At 37.0% G+C, this 18,758-nt stretch overlaps 1 protein-coding gene across 4 annotated transcripts in view; it reads right to left on the bottom strand.

Moving 5' to 3' along the window:
* The window catches only part of LOC149922048 (elongation factor-like GTPase 1), a 123,115-nt gene that overhangs the window by 90,628 nt on the left and 13,729 nt on the right, over positions 1 to 18,758 (bottom strand). For all 4 annotated transcript variants that reach the window (XM_090164311.1, XM_090164314.1, XM_090164313.1 and 1 more), the window contains exons 9-17: positions 18,198 to 18,310; positions 17,045 to 17,168; positions 12,323 to 12,539; positions 7,939 to 8,061; positions 7,360 to 7,459; positions 7,161 to 7,240; positions 6,163 to 6,332; positions 5,339 to 5,480; positions 5,126 to 5,257 (exon numbers count right to left, since the gene is read on the bottom strand). In XM_090164311.1, the coding sequence (XP_090020437.1) occupies positions 5,126 to 5,257; positions 5,339 to 5,480; positions 6,163 to 6,332; positions 7,161 to 7,240; positions 7,360 to 7,459; positions 7,939 to 8,061; positions 12,323 to 12,539; positions 17,045 to 17,168; positions 18,198 to 18,310 (1,201 nt within the window). The remainder of the gene's footprint in view (positions 1 to 5,125; positions 5,258 to 5,338; positions 5,481 to 6,162; positions 6,333 to 7,160; positions 7,241 to 7,359; positions 7,460 to 7,938; positions 8,062 to 12,322; positions 12,540 to 17,044; positions 17,169 to 18,197; positions 18,311 to 18,758) is intronic.

The following is an 18,758-nucleotide window of genomic DNA, read 5'->3' as shown; positions in this document are numbered from 1 at the left end:
AGCTCGCAAGGGGGGAAGCAAGAGATAAACCTGTTCGGCTCTCTTAACGTTAGAAATATAGCGAGTTTCACATCTCCTAAAGCGTAAGCGTATTTATTATCTCTGGCTAAAGCCCACTTCAGCCCACCCTTAGCGCCGCTACTGACCCTACTTCACCCCTTAATTTTAAAGGATTAGTAACGTTTTTCTGAAAAATAGTTGCGTCGTGTATCCGCCGACACCACATTTTTGGCGCCCCCAGCCCCATTCTGATAATTCACGGTGGGCTAGTGGCATCGTAATTAGTAAAATCATGGAGGAATAGCTATTCCTCTATGGTGAAATCGTATCAACTGAAATAGTAACAACAAGTTCGCTAAAGCGATAATATAATTTCGTTTACCTCTTGGTCTATTTTTAATAACTGGCAGCATAAATCCCTTGCTTGAACTAAATTTTGGATCACACTGTTCAATATGAACCATTTCCTTTATAAACTTTGCTGTTATGGGGGATATCATAAACCAGCTAGGCTAATACCCGAGCCCCAAGTCGGCTAGCGACTTTTTATCGCGTTTTATAGACGAAATGCTTTCAGGAAATGGGCACCAACCATCTCTCCTACAAGCTCACGAATCTGTAGGCCTACCGGGACAAATATTTATAAATTTTCAAGTAATACGTTAGTATCAAAAGTGACTTAACGTAAGAACAGGGGTGAATTAACCCTTTCGGCGCCTCTAGGCACCAAAACAATTGCCGCTTCTTGGCATTGTCAGCTAAGTAGGAGCCAGCCAAGTACTTCGACTATGGGGGTTTATCAGAGACTCAGAATTTTGGCTCCCCTAGAAAAATGTCGCCCTAGGCACGTGCCTACTCTGCCTAATTGTTAATACGCCCCTGCGTAAGAATCATAAGTTAAATAATTAATAGATGGTTTAGTACACTAAGCCAACCGTTGCCTAAGGTTTTCACGTTCGCGGAATGCGGGATCTAGTATTTTGGCGGCATACCTTTCCGTAGCTAAAGGCCTAGTATTTCTTCTGCCTGTCCCCCTTGAAATTTCCTTACCCTCGATGCTTCATCTTGCATTTACGCTTCCCGCAAAACATGTTTTTGGAGAAGGTTGAGCGTTTTGCCTGCTTTGTGAACGGTAAAATTTCTGCCTGTCCGTGGACACCCCGCTGCTTTAAGACGAGCTCTGCTCGCTCGCCTATTCTTTAGTCCTTTCCCTCTTCGCGTTACTGTCAGGTGTTAATGACTAACAATAGGTAAGACGTTTACAAACTCGCCTCACTATAGTCATAGCAGACAAATCCTTTTTTACCTTCGCCAACACTACGAGGTAACTCTTCAGTATCAATACAAACATTTCGACCATACGGCATACGGGAAACGTTCAGTTGTCCAGAAGACAACAAAAAATATTGGAAAATATTCGGGATATAAACCGAGGAGTGATTCAATAGTTTTGAGATTTTAGAATACGATGTTCATTTTGATTTTATATTTTACGTTATTGATTACCGCTACAATTTCGGGATATTAGACTCATTTTAATTTCCACGTTTTTCTTCTGCCTGTCAGCCCTAAAAAATTTCCCGACCCTCGGCTCTTCCCGGGCACTTTTTTGGAGAAGGTCGAGCGGCCAGCCTGCTCCGCGACCTATTATTTCGAACTGTCACTCGTTGCCGGATAATTGACCATTTTAATACGACCGCCTTAGCGTTAGAGTCATGTCTAAATAACTAGTATAGATTTTACATTTACTAACTGGTGTCACTAGTCACGGCTGATAAAACCTTTCCTACCTTCGCTTTCGCTACGAGGTTACAATAGTCAATATTATTCCAACCTATAACATATATATTACGGAAAACATTTCTAATATTTCCTAATATTTCCGGCACAAATAAAACTGCACTGAAATATTATTGAGCAGAAATATCAAATAAATCCGATTTCTTCAAAATGTTTGATTTTAAATCGGACTTTACCATTACGCAATAGGGAATTATTTTACATTATATACATTTACCTATATTCCCATATTGAAAAAATACAACTTGTCAATAAATGTAGAGTACCAGTTACAAATAATTTCTAATACAAAACTGATTTTCAAATGATTTACGTAGAAAATCAAAGGCAGCCTCCTTTTATTCACTGTAACAGCTGTCGCCGGATTGTCTCTAGTTGTACACAACGTTTTTTTCCGTCTAAGAACGCTCTTTCTCTCAAAATTCTAAAAATGGTCAGATAACTTACAAGGAGACGACCCGAGGTGTTACACACCGATTTTGTTCAAACTCGGGGGATTGGTAGACCTTCATGTAACTTGAAAAATCGTAAAGGGAATTTATTCAATGGGCAACGGTTTTGCCACGGCAACGAAAAATGTTTTTGACAACATAAAATGGAAATTTTCCCATTAAAAATAATATGGGATTTAGACCGATTCCAAGGGTCCCCCATGTAAGAAATTTTAAAAAATTGAAAAAAATTAAAATACCAAAATATTAAAAAAATTGTTAAAAATTGACGAAGAAAATAAAAATTGATCACATTTTGATCAATTTGAACCAAATGGTTGAAAATGAACCGATATGGCTTAAATAGGAAAAATTTCCATTTTATGTTGTCGAAATCATTTTCTCTCCTTGTTAGATAAGCCCGGGTTGATTCCAATTATATAATGCCGCCATCTGGTAGTGCCAGTTCTAACTTTAAGTTTATGAACGGTTAAATGTGTTTTAAAAATAATTATCCGTTATTTTGAAAGATTCAAAAAATATATTTTTGTATAAGATTCAAACAATATATTCAATTTGTCTAAAACATAGATGGCAGCAGAAATGTTATCTATGTTACAGTGAACCCTCCTATTTTTTATAAAAAAAATTGTTATATTTTCGCTATCAGCCGCTAGAGGGATAGCAGTCTAGCGTGGGCAGTATAAATGTCCTGCGCCACGTGATTTCATTGTCTCGCCCGGAGATGGTTACCCGTGAGGATTCCGGGTCAACGTTTTGTATCCCCTCGTTCATATGTTTTTAATCTTTGCCCCAAGATATATATATATATATATATATTATGGCTGAACGAGGTAGTTCCGATGTCATTGTAAGTAGGTGAAAACTATTCGTGAGTTCTGAACCGTTCAACCAGTCCCCATGCGCACTATTCGGCAAAAAAATTCTAGAACTGCCCAAATGCAAACTATTCGCAGATAAGAACCTCTTGTTGAACCGTTCGGAACCGTTCTAACGGTACCTGCTCACGAGCAAGTACTGGCCGGAACTCAATGTTGAAATCTCTAAAATTCATTTGCACATCGTCAAATCGTACGATCATAAATTGAATCACAACTATTCGTACAAAAGTTCTGAACTATCCAGAACTTTTTCATGACGTCACAGCTCAGTCCTGGGCCGTTCTCTTAATGGTTCAAAACTTACGAATAGTTTTCAGCTAGTGTAATTATTTTTCTGAATATTAAACCTGTTTTTGACTGAATCCACTCGTTTGGTGATTTTCACTTATAAGACTGGCTTAGCCCGAACCCTAACTTGTAACCGCTTACCCTAATCGTGTTACATCCTTTATGGGATACGATTTGGGAAGGCGAAACGGTTACAATATGATTGAACCTAAAATACGACATTCTAAAACCAATAATACGACTTTTTAAAATAGATACACATGTAACTTAAATCAGTGCTTTTAGTAAGCCTAATATGACGTGATATCGCGCTAGCCACAAATTGATGTCATGTGGAGTATATTACAAGAAAACAAATATTTAAACGGATCTAAAACTTAGAAAGGTAAGAATTTTAAATTACATTAAAATTAGACTTTTTCGTGGTTTTTAATTAGTTGACATTCAGAAAAGGAACATATTAATTGGTTTCATAAAAAATGACTAGCCAAGCGTTAAGTATTGAAGCATCGTTGAAGAATTATGAAGCTGATTTTTTCCAACTGGATGTAACCTATAAAGCTATTTGCGAGTCGTTGTTGATGGATGGAAGTCTTTAGCAAATACTAGATAAACTATGCTTAAAATACAACAGAGGATGGAAACATTACACCTAAAATTTCCGTTTGGGTTTGTTTACTGACTGAAGCCTTTGCTCTCATTTCAAATTCATCCTTCAAATAAAAATTACACTGTGTAGATTGAACTTTCGGGGCGTGTAAAACAGCAATCGGCAGCAAAGGTTGCTTACGTGGCATTTTTATTCACTGTATTAAACTAATCACTAAATTAAAATCTTTAAACGAGGTCCAAACAAAACCGAGCGCGAAGTAAAATACTAGGCTAGCGTTTCTGTATCAGAAGCGGACGATTCGAGACGTCGAAAGCGAGGACCGAAACCATGTATCCCAAAATTCCCCGGGATGCACTACTTTTCGCGGTAAAATGTCGAATATAGTGCTTTTCTATTGGTGGAAAAAACACGTGATCGATTGATCTTTAAAAAGGATGTCAAGCATGGTGGAAAGTAAAATCTGAAGGCACTATTAGACTTTATCTCAATATTTACCTTTGGTAATGGCAGTGCTACGTCACCCATGATTTTTCCTATTCATAAAAAATTCGCGTCCACAATGCGGCCATGGCCAAAGCTACAGAGTGCTACTCTATGTTTTGGAAAAAATTATTGGTCAATTGAATATTTTCAATTACGGAGGTTAAAACATTAGGCCTTTGACGCTGTATTTCTCTGCCGCTAGACTCACACACTTGGCCCTCTATCCAGCATCCCTTAACAATTTCCCAATAATTATATGCCAACAGAATATTTATCTTTCTTTTGCATAAAGGATCTGATTCGTCGGTAAGCTCAAAATCCTCACTATCCTCTTCCATTTTCATGACAAAGAATGCATGGATTTTGCTATCACAAAAGAACCGCTAGAGGCGCATTTATACAAAATAAACCCAGCAAATATAGTTCTGCTTTTTTTACAGAGGGAAAGGCTATATCAGATAGCGCATGCGCAGTCGTTCTTTTTATCAATAAGATAATTAACCCCCATGCATGGCCACTTGCGTTACCCTTTAAGATTGAAGAACTAGACATTGAATAGGGTTCTAATGAGAAAAGAATACCAAAGTTCTTAATTACTAAGAACTTACTGGGTTGTTTCGGTTCCAATGCCACTCTTAAAATTGGAACACTCCTACGGTTCAAATCTACAAATGGAGGGCATTCTAAATTTGTGGACAATGTGGCAGACTTCAAAATATGTTCTTCTAGGCCACCTATTCCTGTATAAAATGGCAGTAAACGGTTACTATAGCTATTGGTGAAAATGAATGAACTTTACAGTAAAATTTTGATAAACTTACCAATAACATTTCCTGCAGACACAGAATCAAGTTCTTCTAACTCTCTACCCATTAACAAATATATACTTCCAACAGTTGCAGTAGTTACATGCTGATCGCTTTTTAAATCTTTCAGTGTTAGACCATCATCAACACTAAAACTCTTAAAAAATGTTTCATTTAAAAAAATATAAGTGGAAAAATTCTTATTTGCTATTAAAAATATGAGCTCAATTAGCATTGGGGTGGAACGTTGTGTGTGGAGATTATAGAACGCGCTAATTAGTCTGTACATATTGTGGCAAATCGGTTACAATTCGTTAAATGGCGTAAATAGAGCAGTATGAAGCAGCATAAAATTTAAAAGTTGGTCAGCACAAGGTCACTCAAAGTTGGTTCAACTCTAGTGATGTCGGATGACCAACTTTTGACTTTTTGTGCAGACTTTTTAAAAAGATTCTGGCTGGGGATGACATTAAAATTTCTATTGGTCATTAAGTGTTCAGCTGAATGCAATTAGGAAAGATGGTTTGGTTTTTAAAGCAGGGGACATTAATAATGTATAAAAAGGTTTAAACATCTTTCAAGATTAATGGGAGTGGAATTTTCAACTGCTACTACTACGTAAAAACCAGGTATCAACTAGAGACAGAACTAGAATGGGCTGATATTTTTTAGCGTGTAGAGACTATTTTCAGCAATCATAGAGGAAAAAAAAACAACGCAGACATCGAACAACCATAGACACAAATCATGGTGCCATTAGTGCATTCTAACTGTCCATTATGAAAATAAATATTTACAGAATTATTTCAAAAAAAATCATTATTTTTCTATAAATTTACCTTCTTAAGGGCCATAGAAGGATCATGTCTTGGCCCTAAAACATACAGCTTTTGACCCTTTATCAAAGTACCACTGAAAACACGAGCAAATGCTATAAAAGCTGTTCCTTCTGCTGGCTGATCTCCTCTGATTGGTTCTTCCTTTATGGAAATAGCTTCAACTACATTATCTGAAACCAAAAACGTTTAAAAGAATCATAATTGCAAAACAATGTCACTCCATTTGGAAAAGGTAGTGCACTACACTATAATAATAAGTTTATTGGTAACTGAAAATGCTATAGATCACATTTTTATTAACTTTTAGCCTTTGCATTACACGTATGTTTTTCATACACTGTAAATTAGTGGAGAAAATTATTTTTAAAAACTTTACTAGCTAGAATTAAACTATAGGGTGAGTAAAGAGAGAAAAACAACAAGGAATTAGAGATCGCTAATTTTCGTAAATTCATAAAAATTATTAAAAATAAATATAATTGCAAAGAATACGGTATCTTTGTTCCACAAACTTGGCTATGTTCACTGTTCAGTAAAACCTAACAAAGGAGAAACCATTTTCTTTTGCCGTGCTTTTATAGCTCTTGCATAGTTTGAAAAACAACCGATCTCTTCTGTGTGTGTGAAAACGAAGGTTCCACTTATGAAAATAATTTAAATAATAATTTTGTAAATCTTCTTCAAAATCTATTTTGGATTCTCAATTAAGATTTAAAAATTCTTATGCATAAAAGTGTAAAAAATATAAGAGCACTAAAAGCACCTATTTGCACAACAGATCTTGCAATAAACAGATGTCCAATGTTAATTTTTTCAGCCGACATTAGATGAAGCAATAAAAAGTAAATAGAATGCGCTGTGCAGCTACGATACACTTAGGAATTTAAAACCCATTTGCAAACCTTGCAATGAATCCAGCCTTACAATTTTAATTTTTACACAAAAATTTGTTCTCATGAGATCACGAAATATGATGAAGAACATCAAAATAGTGCTACCTTTACTTGGAAGATTTCTTTCCATTAGTTTTTTACGTACACTCTCTCTTCTTCTCTGAATTTCTTCAGCAGTTAAAGGCCTAAAATAGTTTAAGAAAATTCTTTAAACATATATATTATTTTATAAAAGTCACTGAATAATAATAGTATTACAATCTTTAATCACTAGGTATTTATTAATTTATAAATTTTACAAAACCTTTGTTTGTTCTTTGGTAAAAACTTTTCTTCAACTGGAAACATTTTGGAAACACAAACAATAATCGGTACATCTTTAGATGAGCTACAGGCAAGGAAATCTAAAATTAAAATATTTATTTAAAGTAAACTTTTAATATATTAGTAGTGATCAAAAGGAATATTTAAACAGTTAAAAATAGATTAATGAAAAGAAGATACTGAAGAACCAGGGAGACGGGAATGGAAACGATATTTATTTGCTAACCAGGGATAGACAAAATTAAAAAAAAATTATGAAAATCATGAGAAAGCAATTATTTTATATTTATACTCATAAAAAAAACTTCCTAGGAGTAGTTAAGAGGACAAACATGTATCCTCAACCAATCTGAAAATTAGTTTACATTCCGCCTATCGCCTATTCCCCTATTATTTATCACCACAGACAAGTGGTTCAGGAGGAGCCTGGCAAAAACTTTTAATGCTCACAATTTCTAATGGAAAACAAAACTTTAAAGGTAAAGAGGTGATCAATATACATATATATATAATTAATACCATAACGTGGAATTTAACTAATACATTTTGGTATATTTACATTGTTTCAGTTCCTTTGTTTGAGCTGGTAACACATCATAGCTTTGTGTAGCTGTACAAAACAGAGATTCAACACGTTCTTCACTTAATTCGCAAGGACTTGGTACCAATTTACAGATCATATCTATTAACAAAAATACAGTTTAGTTAAGACAATTAATATTTCTTTACAACAAGGTTGTAGCATGGTGGAATTTATGGATCCCTAATCAATAATAAAAAATGGGCACTGGTACATCATCCAATTTTGACCAAGGCCAGAACTTGGTAATGGTTTACTAGGGTGAAGTGAACTACATAAGTCTATGTATTTGTACCCCGCTGCTCCGCCTAAGCACTACAGCGGCTTACGAGATCTAACAGGCCGGGACAAAAGTGCGCTTTGCGAAACAACGTTCGGCCAGTGAGACAGCCATCATGACTGCCCCCACATATAGCAAACAAACGCCCTCATCATGGCCCAACAAAAGGCGACACCATGGGCTACCCGAAACCCACCCTTCTTCTTCCACTGTAAACTACCCTCCTTAGTAGGTCACAGAATGACGAGTATGGAACACCGATGAGGTTCCAGTGACCCAGCGCCCCAATCACATGACCTTGAGAGCCGGGTATGGAGCACCCTACAGGCTCCAGTGACCCCATCACACCACTAGATAGAGACTACAAAGTGATATTCCCGTACTTTATAAAACCAATTACAGGTTTTGTTCATTTTCTAGGTGTTTTGTATTTTTGGGCCACAAACGCTTATTTCAGGTTGATATTAAAAGTATATACTTGATGCGTAAGGCTTGGTACTGTCCTCTAGGTCGCGTTATAGATGGCCCATCGCTTTTTTTAGTATGGGGTTGGGTAGGCGCCGCGCGCCCCCAGCGCTTGCGCGAAGTGAGTGCGCGGCGCCATGAGGCGCCAATACGGGGAGTAACTATTTAAGTTGATACTATTTCACTAATTACAATGCCACTAGGTACGATTGCAGAAGGCCCACTGTCAATGCTCGGGCTGGGGTGCTTCAGAAAAGTTGTGTTGACGGATACACAACGGAACTATTTTTTAGAAAAACGATACTAATCCCCTAAAATGACTATTTATTAAAATTAAAAAATTATGGTTCATACTTTGATCCCCACTGTATTTACAATATGGATTCCACCAGTTTCAAATTTCAAATACAACTGGATGAAAGATTTTTATCATCACCAGATTAAACAAATTGGGTGAAGTGTAGTACATCAGATTGTTGTATTTATATACCCCGTGCACCGCCAAAGCATTACAGGGGTTACTCATCATCTGTCCCGGCCGAGCCGTCGACCTGTAAACAAAGATAGGAAATGCTTCCTAAATCACATACACACAACGGTATACACCCGTATACCTGCATCTCCTACTCACGACTCACTCGTGAGTTCGTCAAAATTCACAACGATATAACGCATTACGCGTTCATGATCGTTGATCGTTTCGTTATCCAGATTGTGGAGACCATTCTCGCGGATTGGTCTCCTTAACAAATGGTTCGTTCTAGGACAATTACGAACATAGTGCTCTGAGTCTGCTTCCAGAGCACCGCATATGCATTTGGGCGATGCAATATGACCCAAGTTGAACAGGTAGAGTGGGAACTTACCATGTCCACTTAGGATTTGCGTCAAATAGTAATTCGTGTTGAAGCTACCATTGACCTTAGGAAAGTACCTCTTAGTTACCTTTCCCTTCTCACTCTCATCCCATGACTCCTGCCACCTTTGAGTCGTCACCTCATTGAGCCACCTTTTAATCACCAACTTAGTTGGCTTCATCTCCTTCTCCTCGGGAAGATCGGTTGCTGATTTTGCAAGAAAGTCAGCCCTTTCATTCCCTACACACCCAGTGTGCGACTTTATCCAAGTAAAGTTGACTTGAGTCTCCATCCGTTTTAACACCTTACGGATATCATGGCATAAACCATGATTGTTTTTATGATTGCTTATTGCGTTAATAGCAAAAAGACAATCTGTAAAAACCGTTGCACCATCACCAGGACGTTGACCATGCGTCCTTAACCAGCAAATACCCTCGTGTATTGCTAACAGCTCAAGAGAAAACGCATCCACCTTACCATTAATGCGAGTGACCTCATTGTACACTTCCACACCATCTCTGTACAGCGGCCTCATCGAATTTGATATTAATTTTGGTTGCGCCTGATAGACCTTGTCACGTAGATGTCGAGGGTATTTTTTATTTTGGCCGCAAATGATTATTTAATTGTTTAGCTTAATTTTTTTAATTTTAAAAATTTCTCATTTTCATTGAATTTAATATTAATTTTGTTTGCGCCTGATAGACCTTGTCACGTAGATGCCGAGGGTATTTTTTATTTTGGCCGCAAATGAGTATTTAATTGTTTAATTTAATTTTTTTAATTTAAAAAATTTCTCATTTTCATTGAATTTTATATTAATTTTGATTGCGCCTGATAGACATTGTCACGTAGATGTCGAGGGTAATTTTTATTTTGGTCGCAAATGATTATTTAATTGTTTAACTTAATTTTTTTAATTTTAAAAATTTCTCATTTTCATTGAATTTTATATTAATTTTGGTTGCGCCTGATAGACCTTGTCACGTAGATGCCGAGGGTAATTTTTATTTGGGCCGCAAATGATTATTTAATTTTGGTTGCGCCTGAAAGACCTTGTCACGTAGATGCCGAGGGTATTTTTTATTTTGGCCGCAAATGAGTATTTAATTGTTTAATTTAATTTTTTTAATTTAAAAAATTTCTCATTTTCATTGAATTTTATATTAATTTTGATTGCGCCTGATAGACATTGTCACGTAGATGTCGAGGGTAATTTTTATTTTGGTCGCAAATGATTATTTAATTGTTTAACTTAATTTTTTTAATTTTAAAAATTTCTCATTTTCATTGAATTTAATATTAATTTTGTTTGCGCCTGATAGACCTTGTCACGTAGCAAATTATAATTTTTTTAAGTATTCATTTTATGGGATGAGTAACGTTTTTCTAAAAAATAGTTCCGTCGTGTATCCGTCAACATCACTTTTTTTACTCGTCCCAGCCCCATTCCGAGTATTGACGGTGGGCCTTCTGTAATCGTACCTAGTGGCATCGTAATTAGTGAAATCGTATCAATTTAAATAGTTAGTGGTTTTTTTTCGCCTGTTCTGGGTTTTTTGAGCAGGTTAAAAAGTGTAGCCATATGACGTCATTTTACTACAATTCTGTCTTTACGAAAAAAACGAGTTGGAGTAGAAAGGGAGTAGTTAAAGGTTAAAGGTTATTTATAAAAATTTTCCCATCATATTTTAGTGAAACGAAATTTAAGCAGACGACAAAACTAGATTACTCCCTCTACACCTCCTTTCGAGGAGGAGTAAAAAGTGTAACCATAATACTCCGGAACAAGCGAACAAAATTCGGGACAGGGTAAATCTTACCCCGAGAACCGGCGAAAACGTTTTAGGGTAAAAACTTTACACTTTTTGTCCCCGGACAAGCGAAAAAAAACCACCTATTAACAAAAATGAGAACGGGTTTGCTTCCAAAACATGTAAAAGACGTTACTAAATTCCCCGTATTTTGGCGCCGCGCACTCGTTTCGGTCAAGCGCTGGGGGCGCGCAGCGCCTCTTTTCTCTACGAACCTTGCCTCCCCAACCCCATACTAAAAAAAGCGATGGGCCTTCTATAACGCGACCTAGAGGACAGTAACAAGCCTTACGCATCAAGTATATACTTTTAAAGGAGCTCCAAAGTTCGGTGGCAAAATGTGTGTAAAGTCAGTAAAGTGCGAAATTTACGGCTGACTCTGTCCGACTCTACCAAGGCCGAGTGAGGGGTGGGGGGGGGAATGAAAAGCATGCTCAATTATCTTTCTTTTTTGCCACTGAACTTTGGAGCCCCTTTATCAACCAGAAAAAAAGCGTGTGGCCCAAAAATACAAAACACCTAGAAAATGAACAAAACCTGTATTTGATTTTATAAAGTACGGGAATATCACTTTGTGGCCCAAAAATACCAAACAACTAGAAAATGAACAAAAACTGTAAAAGTACGGGAATATCACGTAGAAATTATTAGGACACCAAAACTGTGGTGTCGGCGAACACGACGGAAATAAGTACAATGAAACACATGAAAATACCCAAAAATGAGAATTTTTTAAAAATACATTAAAACATTTAATAATCATTTGCGGCCAAAATAAAAATACCCTCGGAATCTACGTGACAAGGTCTATCAGGCGCAACCAAAATTAATATAAAATTCAATGAGGCCGCTGTAGTTCACTTCACCCAAAATGTATTTCAAGGAATAATTAAACTTGACCTACAGGCTATAGGTTTTTGCCGGTCCTTAATTTCTAAATTTACCTAAAGTAGCTTGTGAAAGTGATAGCCACTGCCCCAAAACAGCTTGCAACTGTACTTTAGAATCTGAATGCTTCATATCTCGAGGTGGAATTTTTAAACCGAGAGTCTTCACAATTTTTTCAAACATTTCTTTATCTTTTCTGATTATAATGGCTTCATAAACAGCCCATATGTTTTCCAAAACCAGTTGCACAAATAATGGTTTCTTAGAAAGTGCCTATAAAATTCAAAATTGCTTAGAAAATAAATAATTATTTTGACTAAAGGACCAGAGACAAGCTATGCATTTTAAAAGTTGATCAAGCCACCAATTAAAAGAAATAACTCTTTCAATTAACTTCCAAATACAGCAATCTTTCTAAAAATTGGCCACCATTTTCTTTTAAAAGGGCTTGCAAATTTTTCACCCACCCGCAAAGAAAACAAGCTTGACAGTGGTCCTTTAGTGAACATTTACCCCTACAGCACAACCAGGTCGGCCTGACGTTGGAAATATCCGTCAAACACCAAGGTCGGCCAATAAGGTTTTTTAGAGTCAAAATTGTAAGGAAATCTAGAATATTATGAATCAGAATAATAACTTATATTTAATCTAAGTAACATTGCCTAATGTATGAAAGAGGATTGAACAGACGAATACCGATAAAGGTCATTGGGGTTAGCAGGCGCCACCTAGTGGCCAATAAGATACTTTCAAACATGACAATTTTGAGGGTCAGAGGAAATGTAGCTCTAGGTACTAATGGTTATGCTTAAAATATGCTCCCTAGCTAGTTCTAGTATTGAAGTTATTAAGCCTTAACAACAGCAGGTATATTATGTAAATACTGTAACATTTTAACTTATAAACCTTTAATAATTTGAAATCACCTGAGAGTATGTATTGTTGTACGATACAAAAAAATGTCCTAGCGGTAAACTGATCAAACCAAGGAGGTTTCCAGGTCCGGACCCCACCTTCGGCCTACCTTTGACTGTACTAAATTTCCACTCCCTTCTATTAACATTCATATACTTTGACCCCCCCCCTCGACGAATTTCTGGCTAAGCCACTGATTGACCTTAAAACTCTGGCCCTAACACGACTATAAAAAGGAGTGTGATAAGACGTTCGATTGACGTCATGTCAACTTTCAATTGGTTACCATATCTGACTGAAAAAATGATCACTTATAGTCGTAAATTGTGATTTCTATATGCATAAGATATAGAGACGGCATGAGCTTTGAATGGTTAAGTCGTTTTCAAGTCAGAATTAAAACAGACCATAAATTACAGTAGCCACTCTGACGACACTAAGCCAAATTTAAAACTTCTATTAAAAGTTTACATTTAATTACATTTATGTGAACTACACGAGTTTAGAGATTTTTATAAAAGCAAACATTTTCAGACTTAATACATGATCTTTTGCACGCTTAATCAGCAAATTAACTGTTGGATAAGTTGGCTGTTGATTGAGTTATACATGTGTAATGTATTTTTAAAGTCTAAACAGTTATTACAATTTAAGGTTTGGCATTATGGTGCCAGAAGTGATTAGATAAGGTATTTAGACATTCTTTAACTTTATGTCTACTTTCGTAAACCCTCGTGTTTCAACTTTATCTATATCCATCTCCTTTGAACTCTGACTTGGTCTCCGCTCGCTAAGCCTCGGCTTCTCGCTCTCCCGTGCGTGTAACGGCTTTCTCAAGGTCGTCTCTTTCCCGCCGGATCTCCGCTATTACACTTTTTATGGCTACTACTGCTCCGTCGGCTGCTATTCCGTTTCCTCCCTCAGTTTCTTTGGACGGGGATGTGTATGGAAATTGGAAACTCTTCAAAGCCCAATGGACTAGCTATGAAAAGGCAACTGGTATCGACAAGTTAGCGGAAGATATACGAATTGCCACATTTCTATCGGCAATTGGAGTAACTTGTTTTCAAGTCTATCAGGAGTTGAATTTAACTCAAGCACAGCTAGCAGATCTTGACTCCATAATTGGTGCCCTCGAGAATCATTTTAAACCTCGTCGGAATGTTATTTATGAACGGTTTCTCTCTAATTCTGCTAATCAGTCAACAACGGAGACTGTAGATCAATATGTCCATAAACTGCGACAACTCGCAAACACTTGCGATTATGGAATTCTCGTAGATGATCTTATTCGTGATCGTATAGTTCTTGGAATTGCTGACTCCAAATCTCGAGCGAAAATGTTACGAGAACCAACTCTGACTCTACTGAAGGCCATTGATATTTGTCGAACCAATGAGCTAACAGATCAACAACTCAAACGTCTAGGAAATGTGGAAGAGTCGCAACCTGTTAACTTTGTGAACAAGTCACATAAAAGCAAGAAGAATACAAAGACGCCGGAAAGAAAATTCCGTAATACAACTCCGATGCTAAATAAACCTTGTTACTACTGTGACAAAATACACGAGAAAGACAGAAACGCTTGTCCAGCGTATGGTCACACATGCAATACATGTAAAGGAAAACATCATTTTTCCCGATGCTGTGACAACTTGACCAAAGCTGCTAACTCATCTTCGCAGAAAAAATCTAAGTCAAATTATAAGAAGCAAGTCAACGCGTTAAGCAACTTTACAGACAAGTCGGATAACTCTTCGGACGAAACTGACAACAACTCGGTTTCAGAAGAATCTATTTACAATCTCGATTATGTCACCACAACAGTAACCAAACATGGAAAAAAATAATTCGCGCATCTTATCGTGGAAGATGATCATACCAACGATACCCGTGATGTTGAAGTTCAACTGGACTGTGGGTCAACTTGTAACGTTATGAGTGATTCTTTAGTAAAATCACTACCTTACAACAGCGTAACCTTAATAAAAAGCGAATCAAAGCTAAACTGTTACAACGATACGCCTATGGAAGTCAATGGTGCGGCGAATATACGTTGCAAATATAAAGACAAGTACTATGACATTGAATTTCAAGTGGTAGACACTCAAAACGCCTCTACTCTCCGGTGCTACGTGTGAAGCTCTAGGACTTATCAAGTTTGACGTTCAGCCTGTTGAACGCATCCACGAAGTCTCTACGAAAACTCTTGGGCATACGCCTGCAAATATTCCAAGTCCTCTGACGGAAAAATATATTTTCTCTGAATACGCAGACGTTTTCGAAGGTCTGGGATGTTTACCAGGATTTTGTCATCTCGAAATAGACAACTCCGTTCCTCCGGTGCACCATACGCCTAGGAATGTTCCAATAGCCCTCCGTGAACCTCTCAAAGCACGGTTGTATGACCTTGTGAACCAAGGTGTGATACAAAAGGTTACGGAACCTACTGATTGGATTTCAAGCCTATTGGTGGTTAAAAAATCAAACAAAATGCGTATCTGCCTAGATCCTAAAGATCTAAATGAGGCTCTCAAACGCCCCAAATATCAACTATCCACAATCGAAGAACTTTTACCAAATTTGGCACAAGCTAAGGTTTTTACAGTTCTCGACGCTAAAGATGCTTTCTGGCAATTCCGTTTAGACGAGGAAAGCCGTAAATTTACCACATTTTGGACACCATTTGGACGCTACATGTGGCTCCGTATGCCATTTGGTATTTCTGTAGCCCCAGAAGAGTTCCAGCGAAGACTACATGAAGTCATCGACGGTCTCCACGGCGTTGAAGTTATGGCGGATGCTAATCTAATTGTCGGATGTGGTCCTACCTTAGACGACGCTATCCTCGATCACGACAAGAATTTAATCGCTATCTTAAACCGAGCGAGAGAACGTAATCTAAAACTTAACAAACACGAAATGAAACTACGACTAACAAAGGTACCATACATCGGACATTTGTTAACCTCAGAAGGTGTTCGCCCCGATCCTGAAAAGGTGCGCGCCATTAACGAAATGCCGTTACCTCATAATGTCCAGTCACTCCAAAGTTTCATAGGATTTGTTACCTACCTCTCAAAATTTCTTCCGAAACTCTCAGAATACACTAAACCTCTTCGAAGTTTAATTAAACGAGATGCCCCATGGATTTGGACACAATCGCATACCGAGGCCGTAGTATCGATTAAGCACCTAGCATCTACTACGCCAGTACTTCGCTACTTTGATGTCCACGAACCCATAACTCTACAGTGTGATTCTAGTGAAGTTGGACTTGGTGCGACATTACTCCAAAACGGTCAACCTGTTGTGTTCGCCTCAAGATCTTTGACCCCTACGGAACGCAAGTACGCGCAAATCGAGAAAGAATGTCTCTCGATTGTATTTGCTTGCCAAAGATTTTACCAATATCTATGTGGCCCAAGATAGCATTAAGGTTGAAACTGACCATAAACCTTTAGAGAGTATTTGGAAAAAGCCTCTTCTATCTGCGCTTCTATAATAGTTTCCATGACAGGACTTATTGAGCTTCTGGTCGTTGAACGAAAATCAAACTTTTGAACAGTAGGGTTGGCATCCCGATATTAAATAGTTCTTACAACGTGCATTACATTTTTTTGCCTGTAAAAACTAAAGGCCTATTTTAGAAGTTATTTTTTTGGTTGTGGACATAAAAATACTATCCGAACACTATCCAACCTTAAAACGACTCCCTTGACCTTCAGGGGTAGCCCATAAAATATAATGTGTAGAGATAAAAAGAAGTTCATGTAGATTATGCACAATATTTTTCAAATACCAGTAGCAAACATTTCCCTCACATATTTTTAATAGGTTTAAACTTTGTATCCAATACTCACCTGGGCATCTTTCTTAACCTCTTTAGTTTTTGTGTTGAAATAAAAATCTCCCCAAAGAGCACGCCTTAAAATAAGTTCATTTACTCCAAGTTTATCACTGTACATTTTTGAAAAATCTGAAACACTGTCAAAGTTATGACATTGTAATAAAATTAATATGCAGTAGCAAGTTCAAATATAGAATTTATCTATTAGTCTATTTAGATACGTGATAAAATTTAGATTTGCTTGTTTATCATATTTGATTTCTGAAAATATTCATTACCTAGATATAGTTAGAATAGGCGCTAGCATAAATTAAAGTAAACATATAGGTTTAGCATGTAACCAATCTAACAGCAAAGGGGAGACTGAATCAGTTAGGATAGAAATAAAATCATCTTATTGCAATATTTAAGAAACTTATCTGTAAATATATATGTTGGTATAACAAATGTAGGAAAAATAACAATACACATTACCAGCGAGGAGAGAGCTATGTTGCTCGCTTGAAGATATCAGGCTTATGTAACTTGTGGAGGGAAGGACACACCACTGCAAACTAATACAAAAGGAGGATAGTGTTGCTAGGTTGAGTCAGGCGAGCTTCTCTGGCTTAAACTGCATTCTCGCACATCCTATGTAAAATCCCCCCCTTTTCCAGATGTAGGTACCCATGACCTTTGACATCGCTCTCTTCTCTACTGGCGCCATCTCTCTCTGGAATGACTAAATAAAAATAACTAAAAAATAATTTAGGTGTAGGAGTCCCACTGGTTAAACCACTAAGCCTAGTTGGGTTTACAATGTAGTACATCCGTTGCTACTATTTATTCTTACCCTCGACTCCTGCTTTGAGGAATTTCAGAACTCGCAAGCTATTTAGTATCTAGTTCCTCTGATCATAGGCTAATACCCAAGGCACACAACCTAGGCCCAAGTCAACTAGCAACTTTTATTGCTAGTATATTTAAACTGCGATAATTAAAACGATTTAAGTAGGTTTATGGTAACATTTGTGTCGGTTATTATTGGAGAAGTTGGGACAACATTTGCGGCTATTGTAACTATATATTTAGTGAATGAATATTTTAGAAACTCAAATGGGATATACAAAGCACACTTTAAAGATATCAAACATCAAAAAAGACATACAGCACATAAAATGACATACCTAAAGCCCCATCCATCATAGGCACTACCAAAAATTACATTCCCCTGATCAGGATCAAAATAGACAGTAGAATCATCCACATCATCCAACCCACTACTCCAGTCTAGGTATATCTTGTAACGATTAAGAAAGAAAACATAAAAATTTGGTTTTTGAAACTAATTTTGAGCATAATTTTTGCGTTGGTTTTAATTTTATTTTTGCTGGTTTTTAACTTATTTTAACCCCAATTTTGAAATTATAATTTGATTTCGAAATTTTAAAAATCTTTTCTTCAGTAGTGTCTGGGAATTGATCTTCCCTTGAATTTATTAATTATTTTAGTTTACACCATTTGTCAATTACAAACATGATCATGGATACCAGGGTGGGAAATAAGGATTTTATTGAAAGTGGACAGGTGACCAGTGACCTCCCTAGCCTAGAATAAATAAACTGGACCATGACCAGTGCACGTCGTCTGCTACATTAGAATAGCGTGTTTTATCTTTTAACCGTTTTTAATAGAGTTAATTCTAGGGCTGTGCGAGTCATAGAAATAGAAATGAGACTAGAACCACT

The sequence above is a fragment of the Leiobunum rupestre genome, chromosome 11 (assembly GCF_980474605.1).
Source record: "Leiobunum rupestre chromosome 11, qqLeiRupe1.1.hap1, whole genome shotgun sequence".
NCBI lineage: Eukaryota > Metazoa > Arthropoda > Arachnida > Opiliones > Sclerosomatidae > Leiobunum > Leiobunum rupestre.
Note: the sequence above shows the minus strand (reverse complement) of the source record. Positions and strands in the feature narration are given on the sequence as shown.